Source organism: Manacus vitellinus, unplaced genomic scaffold (genome assembly GCF_001715985.3).
Source record: "Manacus vitellinus isolate BGI_N305 unplaced genomic scaffold, ASM171598v3 scaffold_3_pilon, whole genome shotgun sequence".
Classification (NCBI taxonomy): Eukaryota; Metazoa; Chordata; class Aves; order Passeriformes; family Pipridae; genus Manacus; species Manacus vitellinus.
In genome coordinates, this window is record NW_021940535.1 from 36,125,563 (window position 1) to 36,148,668 (window position 23,106).

At 38.4% G+C, this 23,106-nt stretch overlaps 1 protein-coding gene across 3 annotated transcripts; it reads left to right on the forward strand.

The window, feature by feature from the left end:
- Positions 1-742: 742 nt before the first annotated feature.
- Positions 743-22,082, forward strand: ARL5B (ADP ribosylation factor like GTPase 5B). 3 transcript variants are annotated; one of them, XM_029961845.1, is made up of 7 exons: positions 785-896; positions 11,079-11,139; positions 12,293-12,440; positions 15,377-15,460; positions 17,101-17,252; positions 19,165-19,204; positions 21,938-22,082. In XM_029961845.1, exons 1-7 carry the CDS (start codon positions 851-853, stop codon positions 22,055-22,057), a joined length of 651 nt encoding a protein of 216 aa, XP_029817705.1. In that variant the 5' UTR covers positions 785-850; the 3' UTR covers positions 22,058-22,082. The 3 variants fall into 3 exon arrangements, with proteins under 3 accessions (XP_029817706.1, XP_029817705.1, XP_029817707.1); XM_029961847.1 differs by lacking the exon at positions 785-896 and adding an exon at positions 8,130-8,289; XM_029961846.1 differs by lacking the exon at positions 21,938-22,082 and having other exon boundaries at positions 743-896; positions 19,165-21,126.
- The last annotated feature ends 1,024 nt before the right edge of the window (positions 22,083-23,106 follow it).

The following is a 23,106-nucleotide window of genomic DNA, read 5'->3' on the forward strand; positions in this document are numbered from 1 at the left end:
CCGCTCCCCACTAGGGGACAGGGAGGGCGGCAACAGGGCGGGGCCGGAGCCCGGGGGCACCCGAGCTCATTGGACAAGACATTGCTGAGAGCGCTTTTTTTGTTTTCCCTCTGAAAAAGCTGAAATGCGTGGATTATAATAACGTTTTATTCTTCCACCCTTCCTGCATCTAAGTGCCTGTGGATTCCCCGTCTAGGGTGGAGCAGGGGTCGTGCTCTCCGACTGACCTCTCCTGAGTGATAAAACCCGGGTACCCGCTCAAGAGCTCAGTATGCAGGAACCTGCAGTACAGCACTGAAAGCGAGCCCAGCTGTTTTTACACGCTTTACTACACAGGAGAGAACTGTGAGCCTTGAAACCCGCAACCCTTGTCAAAGGCAGAGGCCGCGGGCCGGCCACAGCACTGCCCGGCTGAAGGACACGGGGACGGGCGAGGCGCGCTGCCAGCGCCTCCCGTTGCAACGCCGGGCACCGCGACTCCCCTCCCTTGCGAGGCGAGGCGGCTCCCTCCTCCCGACCGTGCCCAGCCCCAGCCCCGCGGGCCTTTCATCAGACCCGGGCGGACGGCCGGGCTCTCCGCGCCGCTGGCCCCGCAGAGGCGCTGCCCCGCCCGCCCCCGCGTGACGCAGCAGTGACGCACGTGCCGTGCCGGCGCTGGGGCGGCCCCGCCGTGCGGCCGTTGGGGGGCGGGGCGGTGGCGCGTGCCCGCCCCTCCCGCCGCCCGCCCACTCCGCTGCTCCGGGGCCGCTGCGGAGGGATCCGGGGGAGCTGGTGTTGCCGCCCGCCACTCCCGCCGCCGCCTGGCTGAGCCCGGGGTGTCCAGGAGGCTCGGTGGAAGCCGGGGCCAGGCATGGGCCTGATCTTCGCCAAGCTGTGGAGCCTCTTCGGTAGCCAAGGTGGGCGCGCGGGCCCGGGACGGCTGCGGGACGGCGAGCGAGCCCGCGGAGCTGCGGGGGCCGCGAGCAGCCGGGGGGGTCTCGGGCCAGCTCCGCTCGCCGAGCCTCCCCTGAGGGCCGCCCAGCCTAAAGTTGGTCTTTCCTTTGTGCAGTGCCGGGAGCGCTGGTGCCGCGGCGCCTCATGCTCGGGGTCGCTTTGTCTCAGTTCCCGAGGTGGTCCCTCCTCGCCCCCTCCTCCCTGGCCGCGTTAAACGCCCCGTGTGCCCCGGGCGGCCCTTCGGGCGCTGCGCTCCCGGGATCGCACGGCGGGCACGTCTCTGCCTCTCGGACCGGGTTTTGCCACCGCGATCGCGGCTGAAGCTTTGATGGACGATGACGGTCGTGTTTGTGTTTGCGGACCTTAGTTTTTTGAGTCGAGGTCTCCTATTAAAGTCATGTTATTTTGGTCTTTAGTTTAAAGGGAAAAAAAAAAAAAACTAAACGTGTTGGGGCCTTCGAGGTAAAGATCTGTTTGTGTTTTGGCAAAGATGCTGGTTAAATACAGTTAGTGTCCCAAGAAAATCACTTCTCCAGCCAAGAACAAAAAGGTCGTAAGGGGATAGGATTGCTTTACATGCTCTCCTCTCTAGCTCAGGCCCGCAGTCGTGACTCATGCTGTAGTCCAGAGCTCAGAACTTGTGGCTGCCACCACCTTTACTCAGGTGGTTATCATAAAATAGAAAATTATAGTTTATCTGTTAATTTATTTGTTTTAATGAATTTTGTTTACCTAGCCTTCTTTGGTTAGAAAATAAAGAGTCGAGGAATTTATTGCTTGTATTGTTTTTCCTTGAGGGCCTGAGCTTGGAGAAGGCAAACTGATGTTAATTGTTTTCTCATCAAGTTTCCACATGCACGCTTCATTTCCACTTTAAAGTTACTAAGAATGCAGATAAACTTTTTTGTTCAGTGCTCTGTTGCAAGTTTTTGGAGGCATATACACCTGGTATCCCTTTAATAGTCTTCCTACTGTGTTTGCACATAACCCGTCCTAATTTTGTAAATAACAGAGCAAAGCCTCAGTGTGTGTACATTGACATCTGTGTATCAAACTGTCTTTCATGGGATGAGATTGGGAGGGATCCCAGTCCTAGATCATTTATCTTTCTCCCACATACACTATCCTACCACATCATTCCTGAAGTCATCTAACAGTCTTCTAAAGAAATTTGTTGCTATTGTTGATTTCTTATTTTTCTGAACTCTCAAACCTATTTGGTAAGGTTTCCCCAATTCTCCAGAAAAATACTGAGTACTGTTTTGGTTTTCATCAGATAGTGCAATCTGCAAATCCTTTCCCTCCATGAAGAACTCTAAAGACTCCAAAGAGATCTGTAAGCAAAGAACTGATCAGGAGATAACTGGGGGCTTTTAGTGTTGTCCTGTATGGTGCCTTATGATGTCAGTATTTATCTTCAGGAAAACACATTGTCTCTGTTATTGTATATTATTTCCTGCAAGAAAAGTTATTCTTCATTATAGTGGCTGGATACCAGATGCCTGCCAAGACTACTTTATTGCTCCCTTCCTCAGCTGGGCCGGGGAGAGAAAATATAAAAAAAGTCTCTTGGGTCGAGATAAGGACAGGGAGAGATCACTCACCAGTCACCGTCATGGACAAAACAGACTCAACTTGTGAAATTAATTTAGTTCATAATCAAATCAGTACAGGGTAATAAGAAATAAAACCAGAATTTCTGAACTCCTTCCCCTGTCCCTCCCTTTTTTTCCCAGGATTAACTTAATTTCCAGTTCTCTCTACCTCCTCCCTGCAGCAGTTCAGGGGAATGAGGAATGGGGGCTGTGGTCAGTTCATCACATATTGTCTCTGCCACTCCTTCCTCCTCAAGGGGAGGACTCCTTCCCCTGCTCTGGTGGGGGGTCTCTCCCGTGGAAGACAGTCTTCCACAGCCTTCTCTGAAGTGTGTTCTTCCCATGGTCTCCAATTCTTCACTAGCTGCTCCAGCATGGGTGCCTTCCACAAGGTGCAGTCCTTCAGGAACAGGCTGTTTCAGCGTGGATCCCCCATGAGGTCACAAGTACTGCCAGCAAACCTATTCCAAAATAGGCTTCTCTCTCTATGGGTCCACAGGTCTTGCAAGGAGACTGCTTCAACATGGGCATCCCATGGGGTCACAGCCATCTTTGATCATCCACCTGCTCTGGCATGGGGTCCTCCACATCCTGCGGGTGGATATCTGCTCCCTTATGGACCTCCATGGGCTGCAGGGGCACAGCTGCCTCATCGTGGTCTTCCCCGCAGGCTGCAGGGAGATACCTGCTCTGGCACCTCTAGCACCTCCTCCCCCTCCTCCTGCACTGACCCTAGTGTCTGCAGAGTTGTTTCTCTAACATATTTTCGCTCCTCTCTTCTCTTCAGTTGCATCAATGCAATAACTTTAACCCATCTTAAATATGTTATCCTAGAGGCATTACTCCTGTTGCTGGTGGGCTTGACCTTGGAGCCAGCTGGCATTGGCTCCATAGACATAGGAAAAGCTTCTAGCAGCTTCTCGCAGAAAACACCCTTGTAGCTCTCCCCACTATCAAAACCTCACCATGCATACCCAATGCATTCATATATTTAAAATGTTAATGAAAATTTGTCTCACAGTTAAGATAGATGAGATGATATCATGAAATATTTACTCTTTGGCGTTTATCCCAATAAGAAGTTTCTGGGGTATGTTCTGATCTTGTTTTGTTGCTGGAGTTATTGTTGGTTTGGTTTTTGTTGCTTTGATTTGGTTTTTTCCTCTTGTGGTGACCACAGAAAAGAAAATGAGTTTCTTTTCATGGCCAAAATTGAACTTCTATTCTAGAAAGTTTGCTTCAAACGGAAAGTTTTGACCCATCTAATGGGAAATTATGCTCTATTTACACACCTATTTTTCTCTAAATAATATCATTACTAATAATAAAGGATAGTAATTTATGAGTTGGTTTTGGTTGCTCTTCTACTTACATCAAATCTAGACAATTCCTTGGGGAATTCATAGGCTGTCTCATGAAGCTGTTTGTTGAGCAGACCAGCACAGTACCTTACACATTGATTTTGACTGTATAGAGGGAGTATTCCAAAGATGCAAATAGACTTCAGTGTGGGAAGAGGATGCTTTCAGTTTGTTGTGGTTAGTGTGAGTTGTGCTGATAGTTTGGGGCACTTGATACTGGCAAAATGAAAGGTTAAACAAAGCAAAGTTTTGAAAAGTGCTGTCTGTGTTCCATCAAATAGAGCATGGGGGAGGAGGTGTGCCTAAGTGCTCGAAAATACGGAACAGGGCATCATTGGCAATTCATTTGAGTATTATTAATTATGCACTGCAGTTTTGCTTTACATAAATGTGACTAATAGCCAAGCTGAAGATGCCCAATTCGAAAGGTACTTGATCAGTAATGTCTGGACAACTTTAAAGAAATATTTCCCAGTGAATTAATGCTGTTAACTTGCAGGAAGAAGATATAGGTGTAGCTTTCAGAAAAATGCACATCTTAAGATAACTAACATTTCATTTTGTGCTTTGGGGTTCAGTCCTGTCGCAATAACCATATGGTATGGATAAAGTTGAGTTCATTCATAGTGACTTCTGCCTGGCAGGAAAACCTTGTAATGGAGATACCTTTAGATCCTACTAAAGCTATAAATGTCGTCTTATTAATTTACACATGTTCTTTACTACTTTTGCAATTTGATTCTCCTACCTGCTTTTCCAGTGGTAAGGATAAGATACTACAAGGAAGGTCAAGAGACTGGACCTAATTTGCGTGTAAAGGCATTCTGTTGCTAAGTGTCTGTTGACTAGCATATCTATTGACCTATTCCTGCAGCATTTCTTATTACTTGTATTCAACTGTTTTAGCCCACTGTCTTGGGTAGCATCTGAGTGTTTCCTACAAGGGAGTTGAATCTGTCTGTTCTGTTTCAAGTCACTGTACATGCAACAGAAATTGTTCCAGTTGGTTCAGCCCATTTTGATTATGGTTACCCCATTTTGCCAAACCCAAGCTGGCTTGTAAGAAAATGAAACAGTTAAAATAATGTTATGTGGCTAGTGCACGATCTGCTCTCCAAATCTGGTATGTGAGATTATGAAATAAGAAAAGCTGCATTGCAAAACAGTTTAGGGAAACTGGGTGTTACCTGTGCTGATCCATGAGTCAAGACTAATGAAAGAGAGGAAGGTTAACAGTCTGAGTACAGTCTGTCAAGGAATATCTATTTGGCTCTGTTGATACATTTGGAAGGGTTCATTTCCGGTTTGAGTTTGTCAATAGTCTTTAAGCAGTGGCTGGTTTTGTTTGAGTGGTGGTGGTGGTATTCCAGGGCCTTATTTAATCTTGTTTTCTGGATCAACACGGCCAAGTCAGTTATGGCAATGCACTTTCTGAACCCTTTCTAATAACCAATGGTGTGAAACAAGGCTGCGTTCTTGCACCAACCCTATTCACAGTCTTTTTCAGCATGATGCCCCAAAGGACCACGGCAGACCTCGAGGATCAGGACGGTATCTACATTCGATACCATACTGATGGAAGCCTTTTCAACCTAAGGCGATTGAAGGCCCACACTAAGACCTGAAACCATCTTGTCCGGGAGCTGCTTTATGCTGATGATGCTGCCCTTGTTGTACACACAGAAGCAACTCTGCAGCGTTTAACATCCTGCTTTGCAGACGCTGCTGAGCTCTTTGGACTGGAAGTCAGCTTAAAGAAGACAGAAGTTCTCTATCAACCAGCACCTCAGGACGTCTTCCATCATCCCCATATCACCATTGGCGAATCAGAACTCAAATCAGTCCAGCAGTTTAATTACCTAGGTAGCTTCATCTCCTCAGATGGTAAGATTGATGGAGAGATAGACAACAGGTTAGCAAAGGCATATAGTGCCTTCGGAAAGCTTCATAAAGGAGTTTGGCGAAATAAACACTTGAAGAAAAGTGTTTACAGTGTTTACAGAGCCATAGTGCTGTCTACTCTCATACGGATCTGAATCATGGGTCATCTACCGCCACCACCTGCGACTCCTAGAATGCTTCCATCAACGCTGCCTCCGTACAATCCTAAACATCCACTGGTCAGATTATGTGACCAATACATCTGTTCTAGAACAAGCAGCAGTCACAAGTATTGAGGCCATGTTACTGAGAACACAGCTTCACTGGGCAGGACACGTTTCCAGGATGAAGGACCACCGCCTCCCTAAGATCTTGCTTTATGGTGAATTGACCACCGGCTGCCGCAAGAGAGGAGCCCCCAAGAGAAGATACAAGGACTCCCTGAAACAACATCTCAACCTTGGCCATATTGATCACCATAACTGGTCTACTCTGGCCTCCAACCGGGAGGTCTGGAGACACACCATCTATAACGCTGCTATTGCTTTTGAGAAAGCACACAGGATTACCCTTGAGGAGAAAAGACAACGCAGAAAGAATGTTGTCTTGCAGAATCTACCACCTAAGGAGTCTTCCTGCTGTGCCTTTTGCAACTGGACGTGCCTGTCTCGTATTGGCCTTTTTAGCCACCAACGCGCTTGTAACAAACATGGGTAGAACCCTTCCCAAATCTTCGTTCGCAAAGCCTAGCCATGATGATTTAATCTTGTTTTCTGGTTTCTGGGCCTTTTCAGTGCAGAGGTTAAGGCCTGAAGGAGGGAGGAATATAAGCATTTCTGTGTCTTTCAGCTCTCCATATATATTGTGTCATAATCAAGTAGTAATTGAATGATGTGAATTGAAGTAGAGGTACTTTTACTCATAAGAGAAGCAATTGGGCTTAAAATAGACTTTTGTCTCTTTTCTAGGTGACTTTCTAATGGCTTCCTGATTCTTTTCCCTTATTTTTGAAATTGAGAAAAAACATTGCCTCAAGTGTTGTTTTTGTTTAAAATTTCGTGCCCCGCAGTCATTTAAGGCTAATTACTAAGTGACTTAAGATTGAACTTACTTATACTTACTATAAAAATAACTTACTTATGGAAGTTTGAAGAAAAAATCAGATTTCAAAAGTGACCTGCTGAAGCTATGGTGCAGTACTCAAATGGCAGAGTCTTCTAACCAACATGTACTAATATGAATAAATGGTGGAGCTGCTTAAGTTACTGCTGTGTTACATGACTGAGTAAAACTTGTGTGACATATTCTATCAATGCTATCAAGATTGCTCTTAATGAAACTATAAGGAAAAAACCAGAAGTGAATGTCAGCAACACTGATAAAGGTAACTGACAGTTGTCAATACCTTGGGTTTTTTTGTGTGTGTATAGTAAGTTCATTAAGAAGCTCACAAATCTGGTTTTTAATTATTTTAAAATGGTGGTTGTTCAGAGTCTTCAGGGTGCTCAGAATAATTGCTGCAGTTGTAAAAATTGCTTTAAGAAAACCAATGGTAAGCTCTAATTCAAGGAACTTCTGGAACTCCACAGTTCACGTCACTTAGGCTTGCTGACAGTTCCCAGACTGTACAGTCAGGTTGGAAGAGACCATTATCTGGAAAACCAAATAGATTTTGGTTCCAATGACTACTAAATACTATTGACAGTTTCTCTGCCTTCTTGTAATCAAGATGTATTTAAGCAGGTTTTTTTGTGCTTTAAAGAAGACTCTAAGGTAGCTTTTAGTATCCAAACTGAGTATTTGTATTGAAACCCCATTGACATTTAGAAATATGCTATTCCTCCTGCCTCCTCTTCAGGAAACTTCTATCTGCATTCTGTCTTCAACTTTGAAGCTTCCAAGATCCTTACTATTCGAAAGTAGATGTGTGTTTTGTCTGAAAAGTACTGGTACCCTTTCTGGTACCCATTTCTTCTTTTGAGTGTGTTGGAAGAGCCGCATCATTATTGTATTTAGAAATTATTATTTTTTTTTTAATTTAACTTTTGAAAAAAGAGGGAAGGGCAAAGTTGTGAGAATTGAATCTTCAGTTTTGGGCCCTTTTACCACAGAGAAATATATAAGAGTAAGTTAAAAAAAGAACATATTTTGTCTTTCTTGGAACATCTGCAAGAAGATCGTTTTCACTGTCCTGCGGTTTTGTAATAGTAGACTGCCAGAGATTTTTTTAACAATACTACTTTATTTTTTTAACAGTGAGCTAAGAATGGTTGATATGACAGAAGTCTTTGGATTCTTTTAAAGAGTAGTCTAATACTGTCTTTTCCCCCTGCTACATATGCCTACTTTTTCTACTTCCCCCCCCTTCCTACCTGACTCTTGTCTTCTGCTCTGTCAACTTTGTTATGGATTTTCTTCTTCCTTTGCCAAGAACATGGTGGACTGGGAAGATATTCATGAATACAACCCAAAATGAGTTTGAATACCAGCCAGTGAAAGGGAGAAACTTGGGTTAGTCTGTAAGTACAGAACACCAATAAACACTGCCTATGGTTTACCCCATAACTGTCCTTTCTCCTAAATGTGGCATCTGTCTTCTACTAGTTGCTCTTGTAAACAAGTATTTGTCTTGCTAAAATTCTGTTCTCTCTTGGTTTGGCAGTTTTTAAGTTCACGTGTTTTTCCTCTAATGCACATCTGTGTGTTAATGTTCTGTATTTTAACCAAACTAGACAGAACTTCAACTTTTGAATGTGTTTGTAAGTGAAGTTTTCCATTACTATAGTTCTATATCTAGAACTATAGAATGGAAATATAGAATTGAAACATAGAATAATAATCTAGAATATATATCTAGAGTTTACCATTACTATATTAATAGCAACTGCCATTAATAAAAGGTGGAAACTGCTATTTGTGTGAGATACCAATGCGTTCATCTTATTATGTTCATCCCCAGATCACCATTAATTAACACTTGTGTGACTATTTCTTGTCTGAATATTGTGGTTATTCAGTTACTGTGTGAAATACCATTTGACTATGGAGTAACACAGATAAGCTGTGCCTTTTTTTCCAAATAATGTCAAACCATTCACACTTCGGTGGCTTTCAAAAACAGTCATCTCAATGGAGATCTTTTTTATTACTTTAAGTAGGGTGATATTGTTTAGTCCAGCACTCCAGTAATTCACACCTAAGCATTGTATTGTAGTGAAAGGTGAGAAAGAGCAATGTAATGCCTGACTGGAATTCGTTTTGGAAATGGAATGTTGCTAAAGTAGGGTCATGTTCTTCCAGGCAATGGTTGACAACATGTCTGGTTTGAAAACAACCAAAGAGTATTTCTGTGTTTGAACTTTGAGAACTCTTTGACTGAATTTGAATAAGAGATGGACAGTCAAACTATGAGGGATGGTTTATCAGCATTGAAAGCAGAGAGGATTTCGTAGTATTTCTGTTTTGGGAAATGTTACTCATTACTGGCGCTGCTGCTTATGGTCCTAGAAGTACTATTGGATTTAAGGCCAGGAAAAATTCTTTCCTTAGAATGTGTTGACAGGATGCAGTAGTAGGGGAACTGGCACAAGGAAATACATTTCAGCATTTGTTATGATGGTATTGCCTAGCAAAACTTCTAAAATTCCCAAACTGGAATCTTTCATTAGTCACTTTCAGTATGAAAAGATGTAGGTAATTACATGTCAATAGATTTAAGACCAAAACAAAACCCAGAAAACAAGCACTTTAATACTACCTTAAACCACCCACTTGTGGGCAAAACCCTACCAATTTGACATTTATGATAGATCTTCTGATTTTCTACCAACTTACTATAAGTTTTGCAAATCAAGTGCAGTATTTTACAGGAAATCTTAAGCTGTGAACCATGTTTTGCTTTAGAGTAAGTGCCCTAGCATTGTAAATATTATCCCTTCAAAAGTGAGCTTGTTCACAGACTTTGTAAATACATTTTACTTCTAGTATCCATTTGCAAATTTGCCAGTCTCAAGTGACTTGCCTTTTTGTCAGTAAGTGGATTGGTACCTTTTAACTTCACACATGTAGCAGAAGAACCACTATTCTAATTGGCTGTGCTGCTGGATTTGAAATTCTTAGAAGGATTATTTACAGAGAAGCATATAAATTCTGAAGGGGTTTTTTGTTTGTTTGTTTTCTGTTTTGTTACCCCGTGCCTGGAAAAATTGATATTGCGGCAATTGAAAGATCACTGTTCTATAAGCTGGACTTTGCAGCAGGGAGGGTCTGGGTTTGTCTGATGCAGGAAAAAGCGATTTTATTTTTAATAATAATTTTTTTTTTTTTTTTTTTTTTTTTTTTTTTTTTGAGAGAGGTGATCTTTTCTTTCTGCTCAGCACTGGTGAGGCCTCTCCTGGAATAGTGTGTCCAGTTCTGTGCTCTTTACTGCAAGAGAGAAATGGACATACAGGAGAGAGTCCAGTGGTGGGCCACAGGGATGATTAAGGAATTGGAACATCTCACATATGAGAAAAGAGATGCAAAAGGGACAGGGTCAGATTGTCTCAGTGGTGCCTTGTGACAGGATCAGGCAACAGAGCACCTGAAACACAGGAGGTTCTCTCTTTACGTCAGGAAACTCTGAGCACTGGCACAGGTTGTCCAGGGGCACTATCGAGTTGCCATTCTTGGATACATTCAAAACCCATCTGGCCATGGTCCTAGGCCGTTGGCTCCAGGTGGCCCTGGTTGAGCTAGAGGGTTGAACTAGGTGACCTTCAGAGGTGTCTTTAGACCTTCTGTCATTCTGTGACCATTCTGTCATTCTGTGACTTTCAATTTAGAAGTTGAAAAGTTGGAATTTGCAGTCTATTCGAAATGCAGATTCCTCTTAGATTCTACTATATGGATAATGGTGGTCCCTTAACAAGTGGCTTTTATTGAGCCTTGACCATTAGGCTAAAGTTTTTGCAGTCTTTGGATGTTTGGTGATGTTCTTAAGATGATACGCTGCTATGAGTTACATTTTTTCATTGTACTTTTCTTTCTAAAACTAGATTTTTTTCATGAAGTAACTATTCCTTTCTGAAGATCTCCAGTGCTGACTTTTCCCAAGATTGTAGTCTCAAGAGAAGATGAGGCTTTGTAGTTTTGTTCGGCTTTTTTTTTTTTTTGTCTTGAAGCTGCCACTATTCTATGTAAGCTATTGAAATAAGGCAAACAAGCTGTTACTTTCTTCAGTAAGGAAAAGTGATTAACCAGAATTATAACTGTTGCTGTTTCCAGTAATTTATTTTTGTCTTCTTTTTTTTTTTTTTTGTATATCCAGAGCACAAAGTAATCATAGTGGGACTTGATAATGCTGGAAAGACTACTATTCTTTACCAGTTGTAAGTACATGAACTACTTTGTTTTCCTGTTTGCATTTTAGTATTTGTCACTGTTTAATCATTGAAAATTCAGCTTTGTAACCTGGCAGAATCTCTAGGATTCCAGATCACAGTTTGTACGTTAACAGTATTAGTTGTTCTAAACAGAGTAAATATTTAAAGGATAAGAGAAGCAATTGCCATGCTTTAAAACTGAACTGTAAATTGAATAACAAAATTGTACATATAAGCACAAAGTGAACTGCAATTTTTTTGCCATCAAAGCCCATCTGAATTTGTAAGCGTAGAAATAATCCTGTTGCCAGTAACTGCAGAGAAGAGCATGTTTTTAAATTAATGGAAATTCTAGCCACTCTGCAAAAATCCATAAATATTTCCAAATGTTTCCCTGTTCCTGTGTCTAAAATTTGTGATGGAGAATTCCTAAAAATAGTATTTCATCTTGCCCAGGTTCTACCTTAGGCATTTTCAATGGCATCATTGCACCCAAATCTTGCCAGCATTACAAGAATATCCACGATAAATTCAAGAATGTCAGCAGGACCATAATTACTATTGTAATTGTAGAAAAGAGGGAGGATGGAGCTAAATTACTGTCCGTATATTTGGATACAAAAGCAGCAGAGTATGTTTTCCCAAAATACATTTTTTTCCCTAAGTATTTTTGAGTAAGTTTAAAGGTAGAACTGAGGAATTTTCGGCTATGTAACCAAACAGTCCTTTGGGATTGGTTGTAATATTGAGTTACTAAGTAGAGTGCTCTGATAAAATTATCTTCTGATTTGTATTTTGCACGGTTCAACATTCCCATATTTGGGATCTTTAGAATAGCAGCTTCTACTTTAAGACAAGTGCATTTTAAGTATCTGTTAATATCCTTTAAAAAGAGAATCCTCCTAAAATGCAGATGCTTATCCATTTGTTATGCCTTTTATGTGCTTATTTTTCATTGCTGATGTCTTTAAGCATGTCTACAGTCACTGCATTCCATAAATTTCATATGTGTAGTTTTTTTAAAATATGCCTGGTTTTTATTATTTTTTTAATCAGTTACACATATTTACTTTTTCTACAACAAATTTATTATAACTGAGCTGTAACAAGCCTTGTGGATTTTTTTGATTGGTCCTTTGTGTGATATTGTTTCCTTTAGTTTAATGAATGAGGTGGTTCATACTTCTCCAACCATAGGAAGCAATGTAGAAGAAATAGTGGTGAAAAACACTCATTTCTTAATGTGGGATATTGGAGGACAAGAATCATTACGGTCATCATGGAATACCTATTATTCAAACACAGAGGTATGAGAAGCTGCTTTGCAAGGTTGTTAGAAATTATATTTATTTATTAGGAATATTGGTACATTTTTATAAAGATTGCAGCTGTATTGTTTTTAAATCCCATTGAGCAAAAACAAACCCAAAAAGTGTGAGGTATCTCTGGTATGCAACCAATTCTCTGGTAATATTTAAAGTAGTTTTCCTGTTTACTTTACAGTACTGTTGTTTGATCTATGATATAAACTATGAAGTTAGACTTTTTTCCTAGACATTTAATGATATCAATGTACATTTCAGATCAGATTTCTTGCATGGTTTCTTTAAGTAGATTAAAATGAAAATTTTGCATTGTAATTTGCAAATTTAGTGAGGATTTGCAGTGGTCAACCTGACTTCTGTACATCTAGTCTGAGATGTTTTTGAAATAATGATAATTAAGGATGAAGAATGAAACTTTATCTAGGCAACGGTATTTAAAAAGCTCACCAGCTTGTGGCTTTTATCCAAGGGTAAAGGAAAGTCTAGCTTTGCAATACTCATGAGGTACTGGCAAAGCTGCCATTGCTGGAAAGGTTGGAATTCAGTGTCAGTTGTCTTTTGGGGGTTTGTTTTTTATGCCAGCCTTTTTGCTGCCAAAAGGTTATCAATACAAAATGCACATATAATCTCTGAGGAGTCATTTTGAGACATCTACACTGATGTAAACTATTTTAGGCTTAATTACTTACAATTTCTACTAAAACCAGAAATCTCTTGTAAATACTGCTCATTATGTAAGTATTCCATCCTCCTGTAAAATGAGATTTTTCTGTCCTATACTTCTCTTGGAGAGAGATGAGATTAGCAATCCATCCTAGGTCTACTGAAAACCTGGTGATGACATCTCAACCTTCATCTCTAATGTTTTAAAGTAATTTTTAATTTTTTCTGGAAAAGTATAGCTACATCTAAGACACACATGAGGTTGAAGACACTTCTGCTTGCACTATCTGCTACAGAGCAGTAAGTTCTTGGCTTTTGTCCCTTGAGTACCTTTGATTTTGGAATTTGGAGAGATGCATATATTAGTTCTTTTTCTGATACTTTTGTGATGTTCTTCATCATATTCTGGCTAGTAAGTGTTTGAAATCCAGTGCCTTTTAGTACTTGGAAAGAAGAACTTCCCTTTTACTTAGAAGCTTTGTCTGCTGGAAACAGTTGAGGAAGAAAAGAGATCTGTTTAGTATGCCAATCCTAGCCTCCCTGATATGAATAATTTCTTTACTGTTCCTCCTCATCTGCTAGGCATCTCAGAGTCACAGCAGCATTAAATTGACTTAGTTTTTCATTCTCTGTGGTCATTCTCAATGGCTAATGAATCTCTTTAATTTTCTGAGGCAAAGAGATTTGGAGCATATGTTGGAAAATTATAGCAGTGATTTCTAATTCTCCTTTTCTGTTACTGTCTCTCTTTTCTCTCTTTCCTTGTGTGCAAATTGGAGCAATCTACACAAAATCTTTGGAGTAATGTAAAAGTCCCACAAATAAGCATTTTAGTGCATACCTGTCCTAATTAGTTTCAACTTAATATGGCTAGTTCTGCAATACTGTTTTAAGTGTTAGATCATATTCTTACAGAGAGGATGTTAAGACAGACTTAAAAATCTGGGAGGACAGGAAAGGGGAGGGAGCTCCCATGGTTAAGTTATTGGGTTTGCAGGTGAACAAAGAGAGTTACAGAGAAGCAGAAAAGGGGTTGAGAAGTACTGTCATCTGGGCATAGAAGTAATGGAATCTGTCAGATGAATGTAATCTTCCTGATTTCCTCTCCAGCGTAGCATATGTTCCCTGTAATTTATTTTATTGTTGTTATAGTATCTGCATAATTTTCATCAGAATGTGCTTGGTCTCCCTACTCATTGCCCCCCCCATGATACTGTTAGCACTGCTTGGAGCACACTGAGCAGGGCAAGTATTGAAGTGTTGATCAGTTGTTATGCTTTGTGTGCAAATACTGTTGTGTGATGCTTACGAGAATTTGCTTGAGTGTTACCTACTGCGTGATGCTGTGTCTTTTTCCTCTCTAGTGCAAGGCTATAAAATAGAAGGTACAAAACAAGGAGCAGAAAGAGTGGGTAGTAGACAGTCATTTTCATACCAGTGACAATTGCTTTCTATGGGAGGCCTGATCTACCAGACCTAGCAGTGTCCCAGAGTCCACAAGTGCAAGGCCTTAAGAATAATGTGCCTAAGGGGAATAGTAAGAGTAAAATCACTGCTACAGCCATCTCCCAAAGCATGGAAGGGCTTCACCAAAAGATGGAAGGGTACAAAGTTGTGAGAGGCCAACTGCACAGGTCCTTGGTAAAATGAAGTTTGCAGCAACATAGTGCTAAGCCCTGCAGATACATAGCTTTGTGACATCTGATGTACTGCTTTGAAATAATCTTTCTTAAGCCTTGTGAGTAAAATGATGCTGAACTGTAAAGTAAAATATGCTTCTTTAAAAGTACATAATTTCAATTTCAGATTTATAATTTCCTAAGTATGCAAGTAGTAGTGGACAGTAGCAGCTGTTTTCATTGTTGACATCTGTAGCACATTTGTCATTCACATTTTAAATGTAATCCACTATCTGTGGGTGCTTTTTGGTAGTAACATAGCTATTTTAAGTATGATATATAGCCTGAAAATCCACCAAGGAGATTTAGCCGTAGTACATATAGGCAGATCTTAATAATAATGCTGAAATGTGCAAGCATGACATTGTCCGATTATTTTTTTTTAGCTATAATCTTCATGTATGATTCCCACAGCTCTAGCAAAAGACTGTAGCAATAAAACTTTTCCCTTTTCTAGTGTCCTGGAAGTGTATGTCTCTTCTAGAGGAAGACTTGCAGTTAGTGATCTCTTGAAAATGTGCTTTCTGTAATTTATACTTTTTACTTATGTACTCTACTGTTGGGTTTTTTCCCTAGTTCATCATTCTGGTTGTTGACAGCATTGATAGAGAGCGACTTTCTATTACAAAAGAAGAACTTTATAGAATGCTGGCTCATGAGGTATGGTGGGGAGTTGGGATAATAGTTTTGTTGAGAACAGTCAAATAACATTACATGCTTCCTATGCTAACAAAAATTATACTGTCAAAAAAAAAAATCTGAGAATAAATGTGCATGCATGTTAGTCACATTTTAAAACCACATAAACTATAAATAAGCAGAAAAATTATTGTGAAGCACTCTCTATTAAGGCTTACTTGATTGTAATCAGATCAATCTTTGCAGATGTTCTAAAATATCTTACGCTTCATATTAGTTTAAAAAGGAATTATTGTCCTCTACTACAGTCTCCTTTCAGTTAAATGGTTAAAATTTCAAGAAACATTTTTTTTTTAATTTTTATTTTAGAAAAATGGAATTCCTTACTTTTTCTTGTTTGTTTTAATCCTGTTCCTTAAACTTAAGGAGCATATATAATACTATGGGTAAATTAATTTAGTTCATTTTCCTTATGGATTGTTTTGTTTGTACTTTTGTTTGAGTTGTTCAACGTTGGGTCAACTCCCTCAAACTTTCTAAACTAACATGTACATTGGATTAGCTAAACACTCTCAAGCTAAATTGTTTGTTTTAAATCTAAGTGTTCTCTCTCGTTTTTGAAAGAAAGGATTTAGTACAGTGCAAGTAATTCTGTTCATTTCTCTGAGAATCTTGCTTTGTTTTGAATAAGTGAGTTTTTGCTTTACGATTTTATATTAAAGTAGTTTGGGTCTAGTAGTAAGGAACAAATACGCTACCAAAAGAAGTGGGAAGATGACTTCTTGTGGTGAAGTTTTCCCATGTAGTTTATTAGTTTCCAGTCTTAAACTCTTATGAAATTGTGATCTGCCATCTCTTGATAGTTGGTAGGCCTAGACTGGACTACTTGTAGGAGTGAATTTTCAGCTTTAGATCATAAAACTTTGTTGTTGTTTTTCTTCCTCTTGATGGAGAAATAGTCCCAGATTTAATATACACTGAAGCATATTGAACACTTAATTGCAACTATCAGCCTCCTGAGTATTGCATTTGTTTACCCTTCTGCACCTCTAAAGCCATACATCCCAGTTCTTGCCTCAGTGCTGTTTGGAATCCTAAATTCCACACTGAAACAAAGCAACTTTTAAGTAGTTACTAAAGCTGCTGCAGCATTGTTACAGCTCCCTTTTTGGAACACCAGGATTAAACTTACATGAATTCAGATAGCTTTCTTAATTTATTACTGTTTTAGTCACTGCAGAACTTGTTTAATGACGTTGAAAGTGATTTCAAGGGAATGATATCTAGCAGGCTTTTCCCTTTGAATAGTATCTATTGTAGAGTTTGAAATGTTTGCCAGTAATAATTCTGCTGGCTGGGTGGTTTGGGGCATTATGAAATATATTTTAACAAGACTTTCATTAGTTATATATGAACATGTTGCCGATACCAAAATGGTACTCATATTACATTTCAATTTGATCCTCTGTGGTGGAGAACTGAATAAATTAGTCTCTTCAGTCTTAATGTAATGAATTTTTACTACAGAAAGTTGGTTAAAATTCCATACTCATGTGTAATTTTAGATTCGCTTGAATACAGTTCTTTTAAGAAATTAAATTAGCACAATAGCCTTTTAGTTTTTCATAATAACTGTTATGAGTACTCTAAATCATTTCTAGGATTTACGGAAGGCTGCAGTTCTCATCTTTGCAAACAAGCAGGACATGAAAGGCTGCATGACAGCTGCTGAGATATCTACATACCTCACCCTCAGCTCCATAAAGGATCACCCGTGGCACATTCAATCCTGTTGTGCTTTGACAGGAGAAGGGTAAATGCTAACTGCTTAGTACAGCAATTTGTGGCAAATGAGAATACTGATTTAGAATCCTTTTGATGCCGGTGTGGATTTTCTGAAAGAACATATTTTTTGCTCTTTACAGTTAAGAGGGGTATTTTGAATTTTTCATATTTTTTTTTTAACTTTGTGGGTTTTTTCATAGCTCGAGCTCCATGTTCGTATGAAAGTCTTTTAGTTTATTGTTAAAAACTCCAAAACAAAAACCAAACAACACTCTTTGACCCAAATATGTAGCTGTTGGCATAACTGTCTACTCTCTTTGCACTACTCCTTTATTCTGTATGTCTTGGTGTATGTAAAGAAATAAGCTTCTATTTTCTTCCTTTACATTCTAATCTGTAGGAAGCTTCTAAGTTGGTGGGTTGGGGTGGGGTTTTTTTGGTTGATTGGGTTTTTTGATAAGCATTGAAACATAGTTTAGATGAAAAGGTATAAAAAGCCAAAATTGTTATCAATACTTAACATTTTGTTTATATCTGGCTAATGTAGCTAATTTTGAAATTTGAATACCTTATGCCAGCAATTACTAAAATGGGAAGCTGAACTTTCCTTAGATCTCTTGTCTGTGAAGATCAAAAAACAATTTTGGATGCCTTTTAACAAGTTGAATAATGCCTTGCTTGTAGGTGTGAAATGTGCTAATTTTTCATCTTGATTTTTAAAGCAGTCTTATAATGTGTAATATTTAGAGGTTTTTTTCAGCTGTGTTGTACAACCTTTATAATAATGCAGTCTTGTGACATCAAAAATAGTGAATCCAACTGAGTATTTGGGAAGTGAGAGCATCTTCCTCACTTTCTAATATGAAGTATTTTCTAATGTAATGGAGATATCTTGAAGAGTGAATGGTGACATTAACTTCCTTAGGGTGGGATGCGTTACTGAGGACAAACTGGTTTTTTCATTCTGTTTCATTCTAAGGGTTAATTCTGGTGTCCTTCTACCAATTTTGCTAAAGTCACTTTTAAATACTCAGTTTATGTACTAAGATCTTCAACCAATTTGACATTTGAAAGAAAGTAATAATTAATAAATATGAACTTTAGTTTAGAAAGAGTGGCCATCATAGGCTGCTTCTTTCTTATTGTAAAAAAAAAAAGAATATTTAGAATAATTTAAACTGTGACAATAGTAAGACCAATATATAAAAAAAATCCCAGAGTTAGATTGCTGAGCTGAGTCTTCCTTGGAAAGATCTGACAGAAGTCTAGGGAGATTAGCCCTGTGTTCATGAAGTTAGCATTCTTGGATAGCTAAGTCATGATTTCCTTTACAAAGGTAAAACTTAGGGGGCACAAACAAGGTAACTAGATTGCTAGAAAATCAAAGGAAAGCCGATGTTCTAAAATGGAAGACTTTTAAATGGAGATGGAGATTGAGTTAGTAAACAGATTAGATCCCATGCAGTCTTATTATTCAATATAAACATACTTTTAATTTTGTAATGTGATTTTGGAATTCTTGATACACTGCCTTTTCGTTAAACAATTCAGTCTGGTTAACCTGCCCTTTGTCTTTTAGTTAGTATATAAAGGTCTAGCTTTCATGTAAACAGTCTTTCTTGGGAAATCTGTAGAAAAAGAAAAACTTGTTTGGTTCCAGGTGCTTATGAGTTAGCATTTAGGAGTAGTGTCTCTCAGGTTTACCACGAAAAAAAATTGAAGTGCTGCCAAACTTCAATAAAATAGAATGCATGACCTTTTGCTTGTGGTTAAAGCCTATAGAATTAACTTAAAACACTGCTTACTCTGCTCAACTTTCAATCCCATTTCCAGTTGATTTAATTTATTTCAAGTAGATGTTTTTACACATAAAGTCAGCCAGAAAATACTTTCAAGATTTTGGGATAGAACTAGTACCAATAACATCTCTTATCTTTCAGATTATGCCAAGGCTTGGAGTGGATGACCTCCCGTATTGGAGTGAGATAGCTTTTTTACTTTTTTTTTTATTCCTCCAAAAGAAGAGACTTCTATTTATCCTGTGAACATGTACATTTTTCTGTACTTTTGGCTGCTGAGGCAGTGACCATGTTTAATTTATATCAGCCAACTCCTAAGCTGTGCTTGAATCAAGTGCAGTTGAACTGAAACACAAAAGTATTTTCTTAACTTTTTTTAATACACTAATCTTCCGGTGGATGAACATATGTGAATCTGTTTTTAGGCATTGAAATTCCTCTGAATATGTATTCTAACTTTTTTGATGGTAGCCTTTTAAAATCTGTTTTGTCATTGTCAGTATTTCATACTTCCTCTTTCTAAATAGTTTGTATAACTTACTAACATAAATGAGCACATTTTATTTAATGATTAAAAGTAGTGATTAGGTTAACTTTACTCTGCCATAGCTTTCTTTAACCTCTGAGGATAACCATATCTCCAGCTAGACTTCCCAGAACATCAGTAGCATTCTAGCCAGCACTGGAATTAATAGTTACGAATATGAATTTTTAAGTCCTTAATGAGTTAGCTATAGTTAATATTGTGGTGGCTTTTAACCTGGTATACAGTGGAACTTCTGCCTTAAAAAAAATCTGTTTCAGTCTCAGTTTCTCTGATATGTAGTTCTAGGAGATGATTCTTTTACTTGAAAATACATCTCTGTACAGAGGATAAAAAATTTTGTTATTAAGTGCTAGAGTAGTCATTTAGAACTTGAATACCTTTTTAAAAATAAATCTCTCAATAATTAAATTTGGAATAACAGCAACCAGTGTTACGTGTAGACTTGCTGTATATTGTTAAAGTTTTTAATTCTGTATACATGAGCCTTCCTCACCTTTTAGTGAGAATGCTGTTTTCTAAATGAATGCAAAATCAAAAGGGAAGCCAGATTTATAAACAAAACAATACCATGGTGCTGTGTCTGTAGACTTCAGACTGAAGCTAATCTTGACATTTATTTACCTACTATCACATATGTTTTCAGACTTTTTGCAGAGAAATTATTTTGCCTTAATTTTTGGTTTTAGTCTTATTTGCACAAGGAGAGAACTTTTGGCGGTGTTTGAGTTAGATTCCTTCACCTGAAATTTGAAAAACAGGTGGTGAAGGATTGGACCTAGCAACTCTTAATTCAATTTGACGGGAATGAAGTTAGATCTATCAAGATAATGTAAAGATACGGAATTAATTGAGAACATTAAGGATCAAAAAACCTGACCACTAAACGCCCAAAAAGTATGAGGATTAAAAAAAAAAAAACAAACCAAAACCAATAGTGGACACCTAATTCCTAGTGAAGTCCCAGCAGCAGTCAGGTACCTAACCTGCATAAATGCTTGCCAGGCCTTCCAAAAGCACCATTCTATACTTCTGCATGCCTAAAAACCACGTGGAGTCTGGTTACCAGAACCATTTTGCGAATTGATTGTAGGCCTTTAATGACAAAATGTTTTTGTTAAATCTTGTTTTGATAATTCAAGCACATGGATTTTTCTTTAATAAAATTTTAAGCTTTGTAAATTTCAATTTGCTTCCATTTTTACTTGAACAAAACTGAATGAAATTTTAAAAGTATCAACAAATATGTTGTTATAAATGTTAAAAAGACTTTGAATACATGTGGAAACAGTGATTGGTTAAATGAAGTTGTATATTGTTGCTGGTTAACAAAAGTCACATTTAGGAGAAAGACTGTTGAGCATTAAGTAAAAAACTCAGAAAATAATGAAAATCGGTGAAAAGTGTATGAAAAAGATGAATGCAAGGCAAGGTTAAGATCTGATATAAAGCTGCTTGCTCTGATGTTCAGCTGTTCTAATGTGCGAAAATAAGATTTTTTTTTTGTTCTTAGGGAAGAAAATCATAAATGAAAAAATAAAATAAAAGTATGAATGATGTTTCTTCTTTGGTGACTTAATTTCAGTTTGCAATTTAAATTTATTTTCAAGTTTATTTTTATGTAATTCGAAATGTAATCCTGAATACTTATAAAGAGCACTATCTGGATATATAGCCTTTTGATTGTTTAAAAACAAGGATTTTGTATTTAATGCCTTCTGACTAAAACCATTTGTAAATCTGTAGTTTGATTCTAAATCCAGTCTCACCTGAGGGAATACATATAACTTTGATTAGGAGGAAATGATCAGATTGTAGACCTTAAAATATCAGAATAATGGAAGGGTTTTTTTTTAATTTCTTAACACTTAAAACCTTTGAATATCTTTAAAAAATGAAACATTCTTGACAATTGCTATGATTTTGATCACCTAATAACTTCATTTTCTACAACAGTTTTATTGATAATATCAATTTGTTCACAGCATTGTTGCTGTGATTTGTTTTGGGTCTTTTTTTTAAAAAGGCCTGGTGTGGGATTTTTGGGGGTCTGTTTTTAATAACTTCAGTGCCCGTTAAACCAGAAGTGATTTGATTAAAATTATTTTTAAAGGTGTGCCTTAGAATACTGCATGTCTTTGCATTGCCAAATACTGCATAATGTTTGCTAGTCTGAATGTAGTAAATATATTGCTGATAGTTTTGCACTTTGAAAATATTCTGTATTTAATGTGTTGTTCCCAAAGAACGGTGTTAATCAACTTAAGTTCAAGAAATTAAGATGTCTTATGCAGATTTATATTATACTGCTGTAAATGCATTGGCACATGGCTTTTTATTTGTTTTTTTTTTTTTTACTTTCTTGTGTAGGTGGTAAAGAGCTTCAGTATCCCCAAACGAGTGATTCTTTCCAGCTCTTTAAACACACGGCACACAGTAAGGGGGAGAGGACTTGGGCACAGCTGCTCAAAATATTTGTTGTCAAAATAAAATTGAGTTGTTCTGTTAAATTTGAGAGGTTTCTTATTTGTGAGTGCTCTTTGGTGAATAGGTATCTCACAAGGGTAGCATTGTCACTTTAATTTCATCTCCAGTCTGTTCAGTGGGGCAGACTTAGGGCCTGCATCATGTGCAGCTGTAGCCAGTTCTCAAAACATCTTGGCTGGACACCTGCTTCTTTTCATCTTGGGAGAAGGGACTGTCACATCGTTTCAGCCATGGGAAGCGTGGGTCTTTGTTTGTTTTAGTGAAGGGAGTTTGTTTTAGTGTATTGTTCCCTTTCAAAGTAAGAACAAAACAAATCCAAACAAAAGAGTGGGAAAAAACTTGTATGGATTTTTGCCTGTGCATTTGACTATGCTTAGTGTTTAGCTGAGTTTGCTTCTTTCGTTTTTAGAGTCTGCCTTATGAAAGAGTCTGGAAGGCAACAGTGAGGAGAGCAAGTATGAGAAACCTGGTCACAATGCCAACATTATCAATAGAAACTTGCATCTTGGAAAAACCTTTAACTTTTTCCAAAATTACCTTGATGGTCTTTCAACACTGAGTGGTTCTATGTTTCGTTTCCTGGAGGGTGGTGCATTGGAAAGGTACATGATGTTTACACAATGTGTATGCCCGCCATGCAGGCAGGAGACTTGAGACTTCACATTAGTGATGTATTAAAAATCAAGTTCTGAGTTTCTAAGCTAAATTTTCATAATATCAGGTGTGAAACAATTAGGCTTTTTCTGACTTCCTCACTTTCTGGGTTGACAGACAATCCTTTTTCTTTCTCTATTGGCTGTTGACAGTGACACACTGGTTATAGCATCACACATCTTGCTGTCTTGAGGAATCAAGGAAAATCAAAAGGCTTTTCTCATGGCTGTGTAGCTCAGAAGACATGGTTATATGTCATAAAAGTGAGGCTTAAATTACCACCTCAATATTTTTGCTGATCATTTAACTGAAATTTACTGTAGAAAATTTTAGGATTATGCCAGAATTAAACTGTTACAAGTTTGGTCTCTAATAAAATAGTTGTGCTATTTATCAGT

Excerpts from the sequence above, each read along its gene's own strand:
- ARL5B (XM_029961845.1), top strand. The coding sequence starts at position 851 with ATGGGCCTGATCTTCGCCAAGCTGTGGAGCCTCTTCGGTAGCCAAG. Across the intron at positions 15,461-17,100 it reads ATAGAATGCTGGCTCATGAG|GATTTACGGAAGGCTGCAGT; the intron begins GTATGGTGGGGA and ends AATCATTTCTAG. Across the intron at positions 17,253-19,164 it reads TGTGCTTTGACAGGAGAAGG|ATTATGCCAAGGCTTGGAGT; the intron begins GTAAATGCTAAC and ends CTTATCTTTCAG.